At 38.6% G+C, this 13,569-nt stretch overlaps 1 protein-coding gene across 5 annotated transcripts in view; it reads right to left on the bottom strand.

The window, feature by feature from the left end:
• Nucleotides 1–13,569, bottom strand: part of LOC100742633 (telomerase-binding protein EST1A) — a 144,688-nt gene that overhangs the window by 113,344 nt on the left and 17,775 nt on the right. For all 5 annotated transcript variants that reach the window (XM_012386563.3, XM_024368173.2, XM_012386562.3 and 2 more), the window contains one exon: nucleotides 759–904. In XM_012386563.3, the coding sequence (XP_012241986.1) occupies nucleotides 759–904 (146 nt within the window). The remainder of the gene's footprint in view (nucleotides 1–758; nucleotides 905–13,569) is intronic.

The following is a 13,569-nucleotide window of genomic DNA, read 5'->3' as shown; positions in this document are numbered from 1 at the left end:
AAATAATAGCAATATCCTTGTAACGTGTACGGTGGTTCGCGTAACTTGGACAAGTCATGCCTTTCTTATGGTTGCAATTAGGGAACTATGTTGGAGGAAACAGGTAAACGGTTCATAAAAGAGCAACAACCCCCATATGCAATGATCAAATCAAGATAATAGTTTACCACTAATAAAAGAAGAGATATATTAATAAATACAATTGGGGATTACTTGAATTTTGATTAACATTAACAATGTAGAAATTGAAAAGGTGTAGAAACCAGGTTGAAATTTATGAAATTATTAATACTCTTTTTTCTTGCTGAGAAAAGATGCTGGTAAAATTAATACGTTCAGATTACCTTTTGTGTTATCCTATTAGAAACCAATATTTGATGAAATTAATTTATAATACTTTTTATATTTTGATAATCAAATAATACTCAATAAAATTCATTCTCAAAGTTCAAATGCACTGTTTGCCATTTCTCAGAAATTCTGTATACCGTGCTATACAAATCCATCTAAATTCGAATCGCGAACCAGCAAACGTATCGATTCCATCCGTACCTACATAATTCACACGTGACCCCTGCATGAATAATTCCACGATAATAGTCGCGAATTGGAAACTTTCGATTCCATCTTCGACATTTCACGAGAGAAGAGAAATTTCTGCCTTCCTTTTTCCACGTCACGTTTCGCGAATCGTGACAGAAAAGAGCAACACGAGAGGAGATCAAATAAACACGCGGAAAAGAAATATGGCGACTTACCCTTTAACTGCGTCGACTCGATGGCGAACATGTTTAACGCCAGGAGCTGAAGAAGTCGCGTCCCCGGAAGAGGCAGCGGCGAATGCTGAAGAAGCGCCCTGAACTCCTTTAACATCTGAACACCAGCTTCTTGGAACGTCTCCATTCTGAAACAAAGTTATAGATTACACTAGAAATTAGGAAACGTTATATAAATCACGATAAAATAAATAAAAGCGATAAAAATAGTTCCTGAGTGGTTCGCAATGCTTCAAAAAATTAATCGATCAAATTCAAATTTTAGTTCCATTCTACCGTATATAGCATAAAAGGGTCTCAGAGAACAAATAGAACAAGCAATATAATTTTCGAAAGGGAATCGAGAAAAAATACGAGGGGTAGGTAATTGCACCAACGGTTCTATTTCTGAAGTTGCATCGCGAAATCAGTCACAAACGACAGAAAATCGACCGCGATGGTAAGGGTGAATGAATAAATGAAAAGGCAGCCGTGGCACGTATCAGTCAACTGGCAAGATCGTGCATATTTTAGGCATACTGGTCTGGATAAGGACATCGACCCGCAACTTGAAAACTTTAAAACAATGGAAGAAGGGCGGACTACGTTCGCCTAATATTTCCTGTCTTCTTCCTCGAATATCTGAGAAACTTTCGTGAAACTTTCGTAAAAGTAGATATACTCGACGAGTGTATCTACCGTGGGATGCTGAGCAATTTCGTTCGTGCGAAAAGAGCCTTTGTGAATTTGCAAACGGTTCTAGTAGGTTGCAATTTTTGCTCAAGTATAGTGATTAATTTAAGTGTACCGTATTCGTAAGAGTTATGTATTAAGTCACGTGATTCGTGCGAAGCTTTGGTAATGAAGATGAACGGAATAAGGTAAGATGAATTTGCAGATGTTTGTAACGGCGTCGAATTTTAGTTCAAATCTGATGATCATTGTATTGGTAATATAGTATTAAATTGTGTAATGAGTTCGTTCGCGTTTCTTTAAAAGAACGTCAAAGATCGTTAACCTGTTACATCCTCCTCATCCTACTACCTCATGTTAATACATAGATAGGAAACCTGTATCTGTAATTCTCAGTGAAGCTGATGATCAAGATAGCACACTAAGCAATAGCAATATCATCGTATAACATCGCGCAAATCCAAAAAAGATAGACAGATCCTCTTCTCGATTCAGCGCTGTAAACGTAACATTAAAACGCGTCGTACATCGTCATTCGTCATTTTAAACGATTGCATTGCAAAGATAATCATGCGATTAAGTGATCAAATTGCGTAAGTTAAGTGATCAAATCACATGGCTTGTTAAAGAAAATAAGAAATGTTCCAGCGTAATATTTTATAAGAACAGAAAATGACAATAAGTAAATTTCTTAATCCTTAATAATTGATACTGAGAATGAATGAATGATATTAATGAATGATACTGAGTTTATGACACTCTAAGAAACGTCAAAAAATCGAAGAACTTTTAGACACTACTTAGCTCTTACTGTTTCAGCAATTCGTCTAGTTAACCAGAGACTCTGTCATCCTCTTACGCAACGATCATGATATTAACTAGCATATCTATCTAGTTAAAATCATCGTAATTACAAGAGCGAAGAAGAAGAGGAAGGAACGACGTCGTCGAGGAACCGTTACGAAGGCGAAATAAATTCTGCCGGTGCCGGAAAAACGGCGGTATGGTTAATTAAATCGGCGCGCGCTCGACGTCGAGACGCGTTCTCGCTCGGGTCTCGTGCGTGTTTTCGCTGGCCGCAACTTATAGTGGAATTCGCAAATAAATAATCGGATACTCTAATTAAAGTGGGCTGATTCTCGTCCGCCCGTTAATCGGATGGTTGAGAATGCGAGGAATTTATTGGACACGTCGTCCGCAAGAAAATGGCGAACGCCCGCGCCGGTATTGGACGGGTTGTGATAACGTCGGGCCAACGATAATGCGAGTTATGGCTAATTACTGGAACACGAGCGCTCTCATTAACGAGGACAGCCCTTCCGTAATCTATTCTAAAAGCGTTCACCAAGTGATCATCACCGGAAATTCGTCGACGCGGGTGTGACTCGCGATAAGAAAGTTCCTCGAGTTCAAGTGCGTTTCATAACCAGTGATAGGATCAGAAAATAAGCCTCAGACGATATTTTTGTATACAAACTTTCTTCATTGTCTTGCCGTCTAGAATCATATTTGATAAATATAGACCACTTTTTTAACACTCCGTACATCATCTGATATACTGGAACTTGCGAGATTCAGACATGCCAGAATGCGGTTCCAGCACGATCTTCGCAATGGACGCTGGAAGAACTTCAAAAGAGCCGACGACTGTTCCTCTTTTCACGAAAATTATTCAACAGACAGGTTCTTGTGAATTGTTGCTAAGAAGGAACATTGAGTAAAGTATCTGATCAATTTAGATGATATTCTTCGCACGTTGCGTTGAAATCGTGTTACTTTTCGAGAAGAAGACTGCTGTAAAATGTTCTGATTTAATGATGGATACTGTTACATGTATGTAAGTAGTTTGTAGGTGATGTGGATTTGAAACATATGCTAGAGTGGAGGCAGAGAAGGGAGAAAGATTTATGAATTCGTGTATATTGATGTGAGTGTGTAAATAGTAATAAATATATCTAATGTCTAATTATAAATGTTACATAAGGTAAAATATGTAGGATCTGGTAACTTGGATGGTATTAATAATAGTACCCAATGTTTTGAGTCCCAAACTTTCGAATTTCCAAAATTTAAAATTGCCCGAAATTTCTACAAATTTTCAGATCATCAGAAAAATGTTTGAAACATCGAATAACCTTACGGTGAATACGTAACGATTTATGTAATGAACGTAATAATTCTCTAATACTCTAAGCTCGTAATTTCTCCAAATATCCAAATAGTCGCATACGAATTGGTCTTAAGAAGCGCTTAACCTCATAAAATTCAAGATAATCACGTTGAGCATGCAGATCGCCGTAAATTTACGATTACCTTCGCGGTAAGCACGATTTCATGCGCCCGTATATACCCTAACACCTCTTCTAATATGAAATACAACATCCAAATGACCGCTCGATGGAATAAACCGAAACTGAGCTGCACCATGTTACCTGCTGCACCATAAGGTAATTAAAATGCTGTTCAGGATATTTATCGTTTATTGACACTGATACACTAACTTCGATGTCTTATTCTACACGCTCGTAAAAAACCACTGACCGCTACCAATTGCATGAAGATTCTCAAGACTAACATTAATATCAGCCCGGCTAATTCAGCCAGTTACTATTTCAAGACGTTGCTTTAAAATATGTACTAACATATTATAGAGTGTTTGCACTACCAGTTTTCAGTGTTTTCTTTGTATGAACTATATCTATTTCTAAGAAAAATAGAAAATAGATTTTTTTAATAAAATAGAATATTATATTCTTTTAATGAAATAATATTATCATTACGCAAAGGCTATATCAAATTTGAAAATCTATTCAAGACATTGTAATAAAATTTACTAAACTAAAAATAGTAAAATGTTGATATCCTCTATCTTATATCTCCAAATTTTGCTACTTACAAGAAGTACGTTGAGAATTAATAGCGCAAACACTCTGCTATATGCGAATAAAATAAGCAAAGCAAGACTTCCTTCCACCAAGAACCAAACCTTCCACCAAACCAAGAGATAAAGACGAGACGTGAAACTAATCTCGCGAGTAATTAAAAACCTCAAGATCGTCGAATTAAAATACCTAGACACGGATCTCCGAAACACGAAATAATGTTAGATCACCGAGATCCGGTTGATTTTGACGAGGATCAAGGGGAAGGACGCGAGAAACGAGAGGAAGCGAATTAACACCGACGCGAACGGTCCTCCGAGCCAACGTTAATCTCGCTCCGTTGAATTCGAATGATAAAGCGGATCGTCGCGATGCTCCCGTGAGACCTACTGAACAGCCCGTATCCTCTCGTAAACACGGCCACGAAGGAACGACGAGATCTCACGTAGCTAGGTGCTATCTTTCCCACAACCTCGTTCTCTCCTTCGTGGCGCCGTGCCGCGTCGCGCCGCACCGTGTGCTACCTTTATCGTGAATTTACGCTAGTAACGTCTCGATCTCGATCTCCCCTGGGCTTGCAAACTAGAGAATTCGTAACGTAAAGCCGTCTTTTAGCTTGATCGGTAGATTCATCCCTGTAGGGATGCGATCGACTAAGTCGCTTCGATGGCTGATTTATTTACGCGTTTTAATTGGCAATCTTGTAACTTTTAGACGGTTGGCGGAGCGGAAAATATAGTATGATGTTTGATGTTAAGCTGTAGATTTTTAAAGATAGAATCTTTTATTAATCTTCAATAAACTGAGAACATTATATGAATAAATTGCAAATGTTTATGCATTTGTAGGAAATTTAAAGATATAAAAATATACGGAATACGTATTTCGAGAATTCACGAGAATATACAAAATATTTGAACCACGACGTTCATTTATAATTCTACGTTCTATACAATAATATATTACCAATTATATATATTTATATTAAAATAGCATATGACTTGCTGTTAGGTCCACGCTTTACTCGATGCTTGCGTGAAAAGTGTTGCAATAACATTATTTCACGTGAAACACTTGTTTTGATATTTTTCTATCACAATGTACATGTTTAATTGTTTATTCATACATGTTACGCAACGTTTGATATATAATGTGTAATATCTTTTAAAACACTTGCCAACATGCAGGAATAGTTTTTTGTTACACGTTTCACGAAGGTAAACGTAAGTTGTCTTTCTTCGTCTCAAAAAATATTTGCACCGCCATTTCAATGATTTGCGCGATACATACCATCTATAAGCCTATTATAATTCAATACGACTTGAGGTTTTTTAGTCTTTTAGATACGGAGAAGTGTCACGTCACAGATGACATACTCGTATGTACGACCGTTAAGGATTAATACATGGGAAATATCTGAACCAGGCTAACTTGAATGCAGTTCGTTACACTAGCAATAATAATTACCAAACAATTCATTATTATTCGTTAGCAAGCAGTTAACGATCTCGTTATTATTTCAAGAATAATGAAACCGTCATTACTCTGATAATTATAATAATATTGTCCGTTCAACTTAAGTATTAGCCAGGCAATTTAAGTCTTATTGTAGGTTTTAAAGCAACATAACTAAGTGCAACCCTAATTTACAATCACTCAACGAGAATAGCTAATCCATCATATCGTTAAAGTGATTAAGATCTGTTATTACACAGGAAAATTAATTTTAGATACCCAGATATCTGTGTTACGATATTATTTCTATCCAGTTAGTGCGAAATGATCAAGATAACATACTACTCTTTTCATTATGAGAAATATTTTACGATCAATAAATACATCTCCTACTAAAATTCCCAATCAACCAAAAATTAAATACATTTAGTTAGAGATTTAAAAGATCACAAGTATCATAGGAATGTATTAGATATTCCATGCTATTCCACCAGAATTGATTGCAAATGCAAAGAAATATGTATACACGTGTTCTGTGGTCAAGACCAAGCAGGTAGGTATCTGAAACCATCCAGAATGGACTTCAGCTTGCCTGGAAACAGCCATAAAACCCGCTTCTTTATTAAGAACCTACACTTCCGTAGACAGAATTCCAATTTCATGATGCTAGACTTCGTCAAATAGCTTGTTTATTTCGACCTGAAGCCATTTTGTGGATCCATGTAACAGATCCAATATGAGATCCAGTTACACACTTAGAAAATTTTATAGCAATAACTTTATCTCAACGTTCAACGGATTCTCGATACTCGAACATCCTTTCGACCGTTTCGCTTGACCATTTACACGAGAATCGAACGATACCTTCATTCTATTACCTCATACAAGAGGAAGATTCGCGATTCTATCAGCTTTACAGACTAACCCACGGAAGTTACTTTAAAAGATAGCTCCAAATATTGAAAATTTGGCTACAAGCCTGTTCACCATAAATATAAAACTAGAAATTTGTAGTAATATTCAATTTAAAATATGCATTTTGAACAGAAAGAGTAAACAAATCTCAACAAAGAAATCTCTATTAATTTTAAAGTATTGCAATTTTTAATTTATTTTTTATATATATTTGAAGATACGATGTCATACTGGAAACTTGAATCGTGCTTTAAACATATCACTTATGTACGTTCATCGCATAGAATAAAAAAAAGTAGACTAAAAGAAATAGAACTTGAATAAAAATTTATTTTATGTATCAAATATTATAACACATACTTTACTTTGGATATCGAATACATTTTTTAATATTACGAGCATCTTATAGATTTTTGCACTCTTAAATCGTCTATAAGTGCATAAACTACCCTCTCTATAAAATGCCGCTTCTTTAAGCCGCTCTACTTAAGTTTCTTTATTCTTTCCAGCTTAATAGAAATTATTACTATCGAAGTTTCATAATATCGGAATAAATGACTTAATAGGAAAAGAATGACGAAAAATATGAGAAAATTCATCACTGAAGTCAACGAATGCGATATCCTAATACTTGACGAGCATTTGAAATTCAACTTCCCGTGATCGAAACAGCGATATCGTCGCGTTCACTCGTTAACTTCGATCGTTCTGCTCGCCGAGTCGGTGATCGCCACTCGATTTTCAACTAACCTCCCAGAGAATTGCGAACTGGCACGCAGCCGTGCACATCCACAGTTTGTAATTACACGGGGGTACATAATGTTACGCGGTATGGCAACTCGACTGGCTCCGGCAGACGCTTCTGGCACGCAAATCCTGCCAGAGACTTCTGTTGCCTCGAGTTTTCAGCCAGCTCGAATACGCACGTGTTAGCAGCGTAAACACGCTGTAATTATTAACACCGGACGGTATTCTTCATGCCGCGTACCGGTGGCTGTTCATTAGCAAAGCTTTATTATTCCGCTGCTGGCTCGTACTTTGCACGAGGAACAAGAGTTTCTCCGCTAGCCTGGACTGATCTTAAAAGAAAAGGACGCGAACAATCCGGCTTAATTTGGACGAAATATCGTAGACTCGAAAAACAGCCTAAATATTACGATACGTATCTTTTTTTTAACTACGGTAATTCAAATTTAAGAGGTGAAACTACCCTTTCTCGAGACTCGAATCCTCGTGAGCTCATTCAGAAAAAAACTTGTTTAACGAATCATTTCGTTGATTCAATGATAGCAAAACGAACGGCTGATCAAGATTAGATCAGTTCAGTTAAGATCAGTTGGTCAAGATTAGAAGTCTGATGGATTTTCGAGAGTACGATACTTGATTAGCTTTACGACATTTTAAAAACGTGATTAGCATACATACAGGGTTGGGTAACAACGGCTTAATAAGAATTGATTGACTATTGGTGAACCACGTAGGCCGCGATAAACGCGTACTGCTTTCACGTTCCCGGCGCCGCCGACCGACTGTCAACATGACCGTCAACGACCGTTTCGAGGCGCCTTCGCCACCAATGGAACACGGACCATTCTCACGACAGTGAAACTGTCGCTCACGGCCATCCCGCTACCTCCGTGATTCACCATTAGCTCGACAAAGAGATACGAGCTATGGTAGAGCGACCAGGTTGTTGCTCGAATTGTTATGCGCCGCGTCTCCATGCGATAAGCTTCTTCCGCTACTTGACACGAGGACAGTCGTCCAGTCTCGCCGAGATTTACTCAATCCGGAGGAAAGTGGAAGAAGTTTATTTTGCATTTTTTCTTTTTACAAGATACATTGAAATATTTCAAGTTTGTCGTGTTTAAGTAGGAATGGGATATTCGAAATCCTCCAAAATTTGAATCTTCGTACTATTCTTGAGATCCGAAACTTTCGAAACACAAGGAAAAAATATAGAAAATATCGAAAGTAAAATACTCGTTAGAATATCTACAAACTGGAATAAATCTTTATTTAAATTCCATCTTTCATATGTGATATTTATAAAAGAAAAAATATGAATTTGCATAGACATTCGCAATCTACGAATCACCCTGCCAATCGAGCTATTGAAGCCACCATTACATATTCCTCAAGCCCCGACCTCTGACATCGGAATTACCAAAAGCCCGCGCCTGCCTTCGCGATTCCACTTAGCAACACACAATGAGCTCACGCGGTGCGCGGAATCACGAGGGAACCCGATGAACCCTCGAGCGCGTGGGGACTGAAAGGAACAGGAAAGCCGACAGATAGAGAACGAGGATTAGAGAGGCTGGAGGAAGAGGGAGAATGGCACTTTAGGGCATAACGGCATCCCCACGACCCACGGTCGCCGTGTCACGGAGATGCGGTCGGAGTTTCTGTGTCGTAGTGCAAAGAACCACGGTAATACTTGCACAAAGACCACGGCAGAACGGACGAAGAGGTAGAGGAGAAAGAAAGAAAGAGTACCAGGGGCAGTCTCAACTACACCTACAACACGAGCACGTTCCTCGAGCACGAGCTCGTTGCGTCGATGCCGCGGCGTCGAGAGAGCAGCTAGCTAAGGCCCCAATGTCCCATCGACACCAAGCAACTCTATGACTAACAAGTTTGCACTTTAGCGCATAACGGGGTATTCCGGCGTGTTTCATAGCTCATGGTCCATGACCCACGGATTGCGTGGGCCGGGCACCATAACCATTCCTCGCCGATATAGCGACGGCGTGGCCACGGTACCACGAGCATTAAGTTTCCAGCTTCTTCGTCTTCCTCCACCTCTACGATCGCCCCTTTCTCTGCGTCTCACGAATAATTCTTTTCTCCTTGCTCTTCATAAGGCTTTATATATCCTCCCTGTCATGTACATTATCGTTCAGAAGTATTCGATCACCTTGGTAAATTTGTAACAGCAGTATGTGAATTTTACCAAAGTGTACAAATTAGTAAGGAAATAGTAACCGAGCCTTCCAAAAACCAAAATGATCAACTCGACTCTTCGTAAATTTCTCAGTTTCATTTTAGAGATAACGTAATTAACGTTCGGTTCTCGAGAAACGGATGATTTACTTCTGTAGATCTGTTTACCACAGGGAAATCGCATGAACGACAATAAATTTCGAAGTCAGCGCACACGCAAGTATCTGAATACTTTTGAGCGATAGTGTAGGTACGGACTTCCTTCTATCGCGGGACGTAGACCGACTTCGCTGCTTTTGATCACCGGATAATCGCGCTAACGGATTATCCTCGAACTTCCTCAGCGCAGCGCAGGGATCGCCATTTTTCTTAAACCTGATCGGAGATCGTGTGCTGCTATATACCTGTTCCCATTATGATAACGGGGTATTCCGGCGTGTTTCATAGCTCATGGTCCATGACCCACGGATTGCGTGGGCCGGGCACCATAACCATTCCTCGCCGATATAGCGACGGCGTGGCCACGGTACCACGAGCATTAAGTTTCCAGCTTCTTCGTCTTCCTCCACCTCTACGATCGCCCCTTTCTCTGCGTCTCACGAATAATTCTTTTCTCCTTGCTCTTCATAAGGCTTTATATATCCTCCCTGTCATGTACATTATCGTTCAGAAGTATTCGATCACCTTGGTAAATTTGTAACAGCAGTATGTGAATTTTACCAAAGTGTACAAATTAGTAAGGAAATAGTAACCGAGCCTTCCAAAAACCAAAATGATCAACTCGACTCTTCGTAAATTTCTCAGTTTCATTTTAGAGATAACGTAATTAACGTTCGGTTCTCGAGAAACGGATGATTTACTTCTGTAGATCTGTTTACCACAGGGAAATCGCATGAACGACAATAAATTTCGAAGTCAGCGCACACGCAAGTATCTGAATACTTTTGAGCGATAGTGTAGGTACGGACTTCCTTCTATCGCGGGACGTAGACCGACTTCGCTGCTTTTGATCACCGGATAATCGCGCTAACGGATTATCCTCGAACTTCCTCAGCGCAGCGCAGGGATCGCCATTTTTCTTAAACCTGATCGGAGATCGTGTGCTGCTATATACCTGTTTCTCTCTCTCTCTCTCTCTCTCTCTCTCTCTCTCTCTCTCTCATATTCTTTCTCTTCCTGACCATTAGAATTTGGAACGAAGCTTTTTCTTCTTCGTCTGCTTCTTCTCAGTGTTCTTTTTCTTGTTAGTGGAAGTTTCTCGTGGGAAGTATGGTTCGAAGGTTAAGATCGAATACGATAATGGATGGTTGTGGTACATAGAGGATTTGATTATTGACTGGGATTTGGGACAGTGAGGAAAATAGAGACTAGGAATTTGAAATGTAAATTAGATCTGTAGCTTAGCTTTCGTTTTGATCAGGTTTAGGTAAAGGGATGTAAAAAGGAAAAAATATTACAATCGGAGATAAGTGGTGAAAAATAATGATAATTTCTGAGATGAAAGTGAAGTTTGTTTCACTGTAATTTGTGTTCTTGATAACAATCTAATTTCTTTAAAACTATTTCGATCACCCGTTTACTTTTTACATTTATCGGAGAACAGAAAACAGTCTTCTATCCTCCATTAACAGAACGATAATTCCCAAGTAACTTCAACATATCTACTCTCATGCTCTTCATCAAGAAAATACCAAAAAGTGAAAAATATGTTTTAAAAATTCCTAACCCTCCACTTCGCTATCAAGAGAAAAAGACGTGGCTTTCTATACCCCATTAACGCAATGATATTTTTCAAGGAATTTCAGCTATATTCGCACTCTTCATCGAGAAAATACAGAAAAAACAAAAACGTATTTTTAGAAATACTGAAGTTTCCACTTAACTATCAGAAGCGGGGAACGCGTCCTTTTATCCTCCATTAACACAACGATATTTCCCAAGTATCCACTCATAGTCATCATCAGCAAATTACAGAAAAACCAGAAAATACTTTTCCGAGGTCAGGGGTTATCGTCGCGTGCGTCGCGGCACGCAGTTGCGTTCCTTCAAATTTATGCCCGTTCGAAGAATGCCATAAATCGCTAGGTCCCGTCGCGATTGCCCAGTTCTCTCAATAAGTAACTGGTAACGTCAGAGGAAGGCGTACATCAGGAAATCACCTCAGCGCGGTAAGGTCGTCGTGTAAGTAAGAGGCTAAGGTCAGGATGCCAACGCTACTGCGCGTTGCCCCACACGGAGAGACCTTATGCTTCGCTGTAACGAGCCACCTTGCATCATTGATACTTAACAAACCGAATCGAATCTTTCGAGAGAAAGATGCTAGCAACGATACCTTGATTACGACGAATGGAACAAAGCGAGACTCTATAGGCAATAGAGATAACGATGCTCTTTTAAATGCTATTTGTGCTTACTTTGAAATGATATTTGTGCCTACTTTGCGTTTCACAATTATAAAATTAATCAATTTTCTATTTTTATATGTCGTATTATATATTTCTATACAGTTATGAAACGCGGTATGTTGTCAAAATTGATTCTTTACTATGTCTCATAACTTGAGGATATGTATTTGTAATACCGTTCATAAATATAACATATACAGATAGCAGGTAGACAGTTTGATTAATTTATAGTAACAGTATGTGAAATTTTACCAAAGTGTGAAATTAATGGCAAATTAATGACTAGAAGCAGTGCTTACTTACTTCTTATGGAATCACCAGACTATAAATTTAAATTATCTATTAGGAAGCTTAGCACAGTACGTTACGACTAAATATGTGTTTCGTTGATGTATCCATTTAAATTATGAGTTTAGAGAAGCCTTCGTCTGAGCGTAATTTAGAATTAAATAATCTAAGGGTGAAGAGGTTCTTAAGTAACAAAAGAGGAGCAAAAGGGCTCGGAATTACGAACGTCAGTTATGTTACAGCATATCAGTCCTTAACAATAAATTTTATTACGTAATAATGCTTCATTATATGAAGCAGTGTTAAATAGAAATAACACAACAAAATATTGGAAAAATTACGAAATACTGTAACATTTAAAATCAACCGGTCAACTCTTTATATCGATGCGATAATTCCGTAGTAAATTTACCTGCATAAAACAGCGAACTGAAATTACACGTATTAAAGGATATGATTTATGCAACAAGGTTGCACAACACATAAAAGTTTAATGAAAAGCAAAGTTCATAACACGAGAACCACTTAACAGAAACGTAGCTATAACCAATCCTCCATTACGTTTTCGAACACGACAAGATCAGCCAGTAAAGGAGATTACCGCTTAAACGACTCACTGGAACCTACAATTTGAATGATAACTCATCGCGAAGAAACACGCGTTCGGATCTTCTCGAACCACCCTCCATAAGATCAAATCGATAAATCAAGAGACTACGACGTACGCATAATCCACCAATGATTTAGCTTCGTTTTCCAAAAAGAATATAATATAAGCGTTTATCTCGCAAGGAGGAAAGAAACACGAGCAGCCATCGAACGCAAACAAATTATCCTCACTTTCTCCAATTCCACCGTCACGTTCTATACGCCCATTGGATCGATGTAACGTGATTACGGGTGACGATTAATTGGCTATTAATATCGAACTGCCGCGATAGAAATATAATGCGACTGGATATTATCTCGATTACAAGATCTAAATGGCCCGGTCACCGCCATCAATGCATCACACCAGACCGAGAGCGAGATCATCTAGCTTCATACCCTTTTATGATCATAATTATTAACACGTTCACAGTCTGCCGATCCATATGTGGCTCATTGTACTTAATTTCTATTTATACTTTGTACATCTCTTGAGTTACATGAGTTAGAAGCGTAAAAAATCAGAAATTGTGCCAAATATATTTGTGTACGAGTACCCCTATTTTTTCTGCAAGAAGATGC

The sequence above is a fragment of the Bombus impatiens genome, unplaced genomic scaffold, assembly GCF_000188095.3.
Source record: "Bombus impatiens unplaced genomic scaffold, BIMP_2.2 scf_0396, whole genome shotgun sequence".
Taxonomy (NCBI): domain Eukaryota; kingdom Metazoa; phylum Arthropoda; class Insecta; order Hymenoptera; family Apidae; genus Bombus; species Bombus impatiens.
Note: the sequence above shows the minus strand (reverse complement) of the source record. Positions and strands in the feature narration are given on the sequence as shown.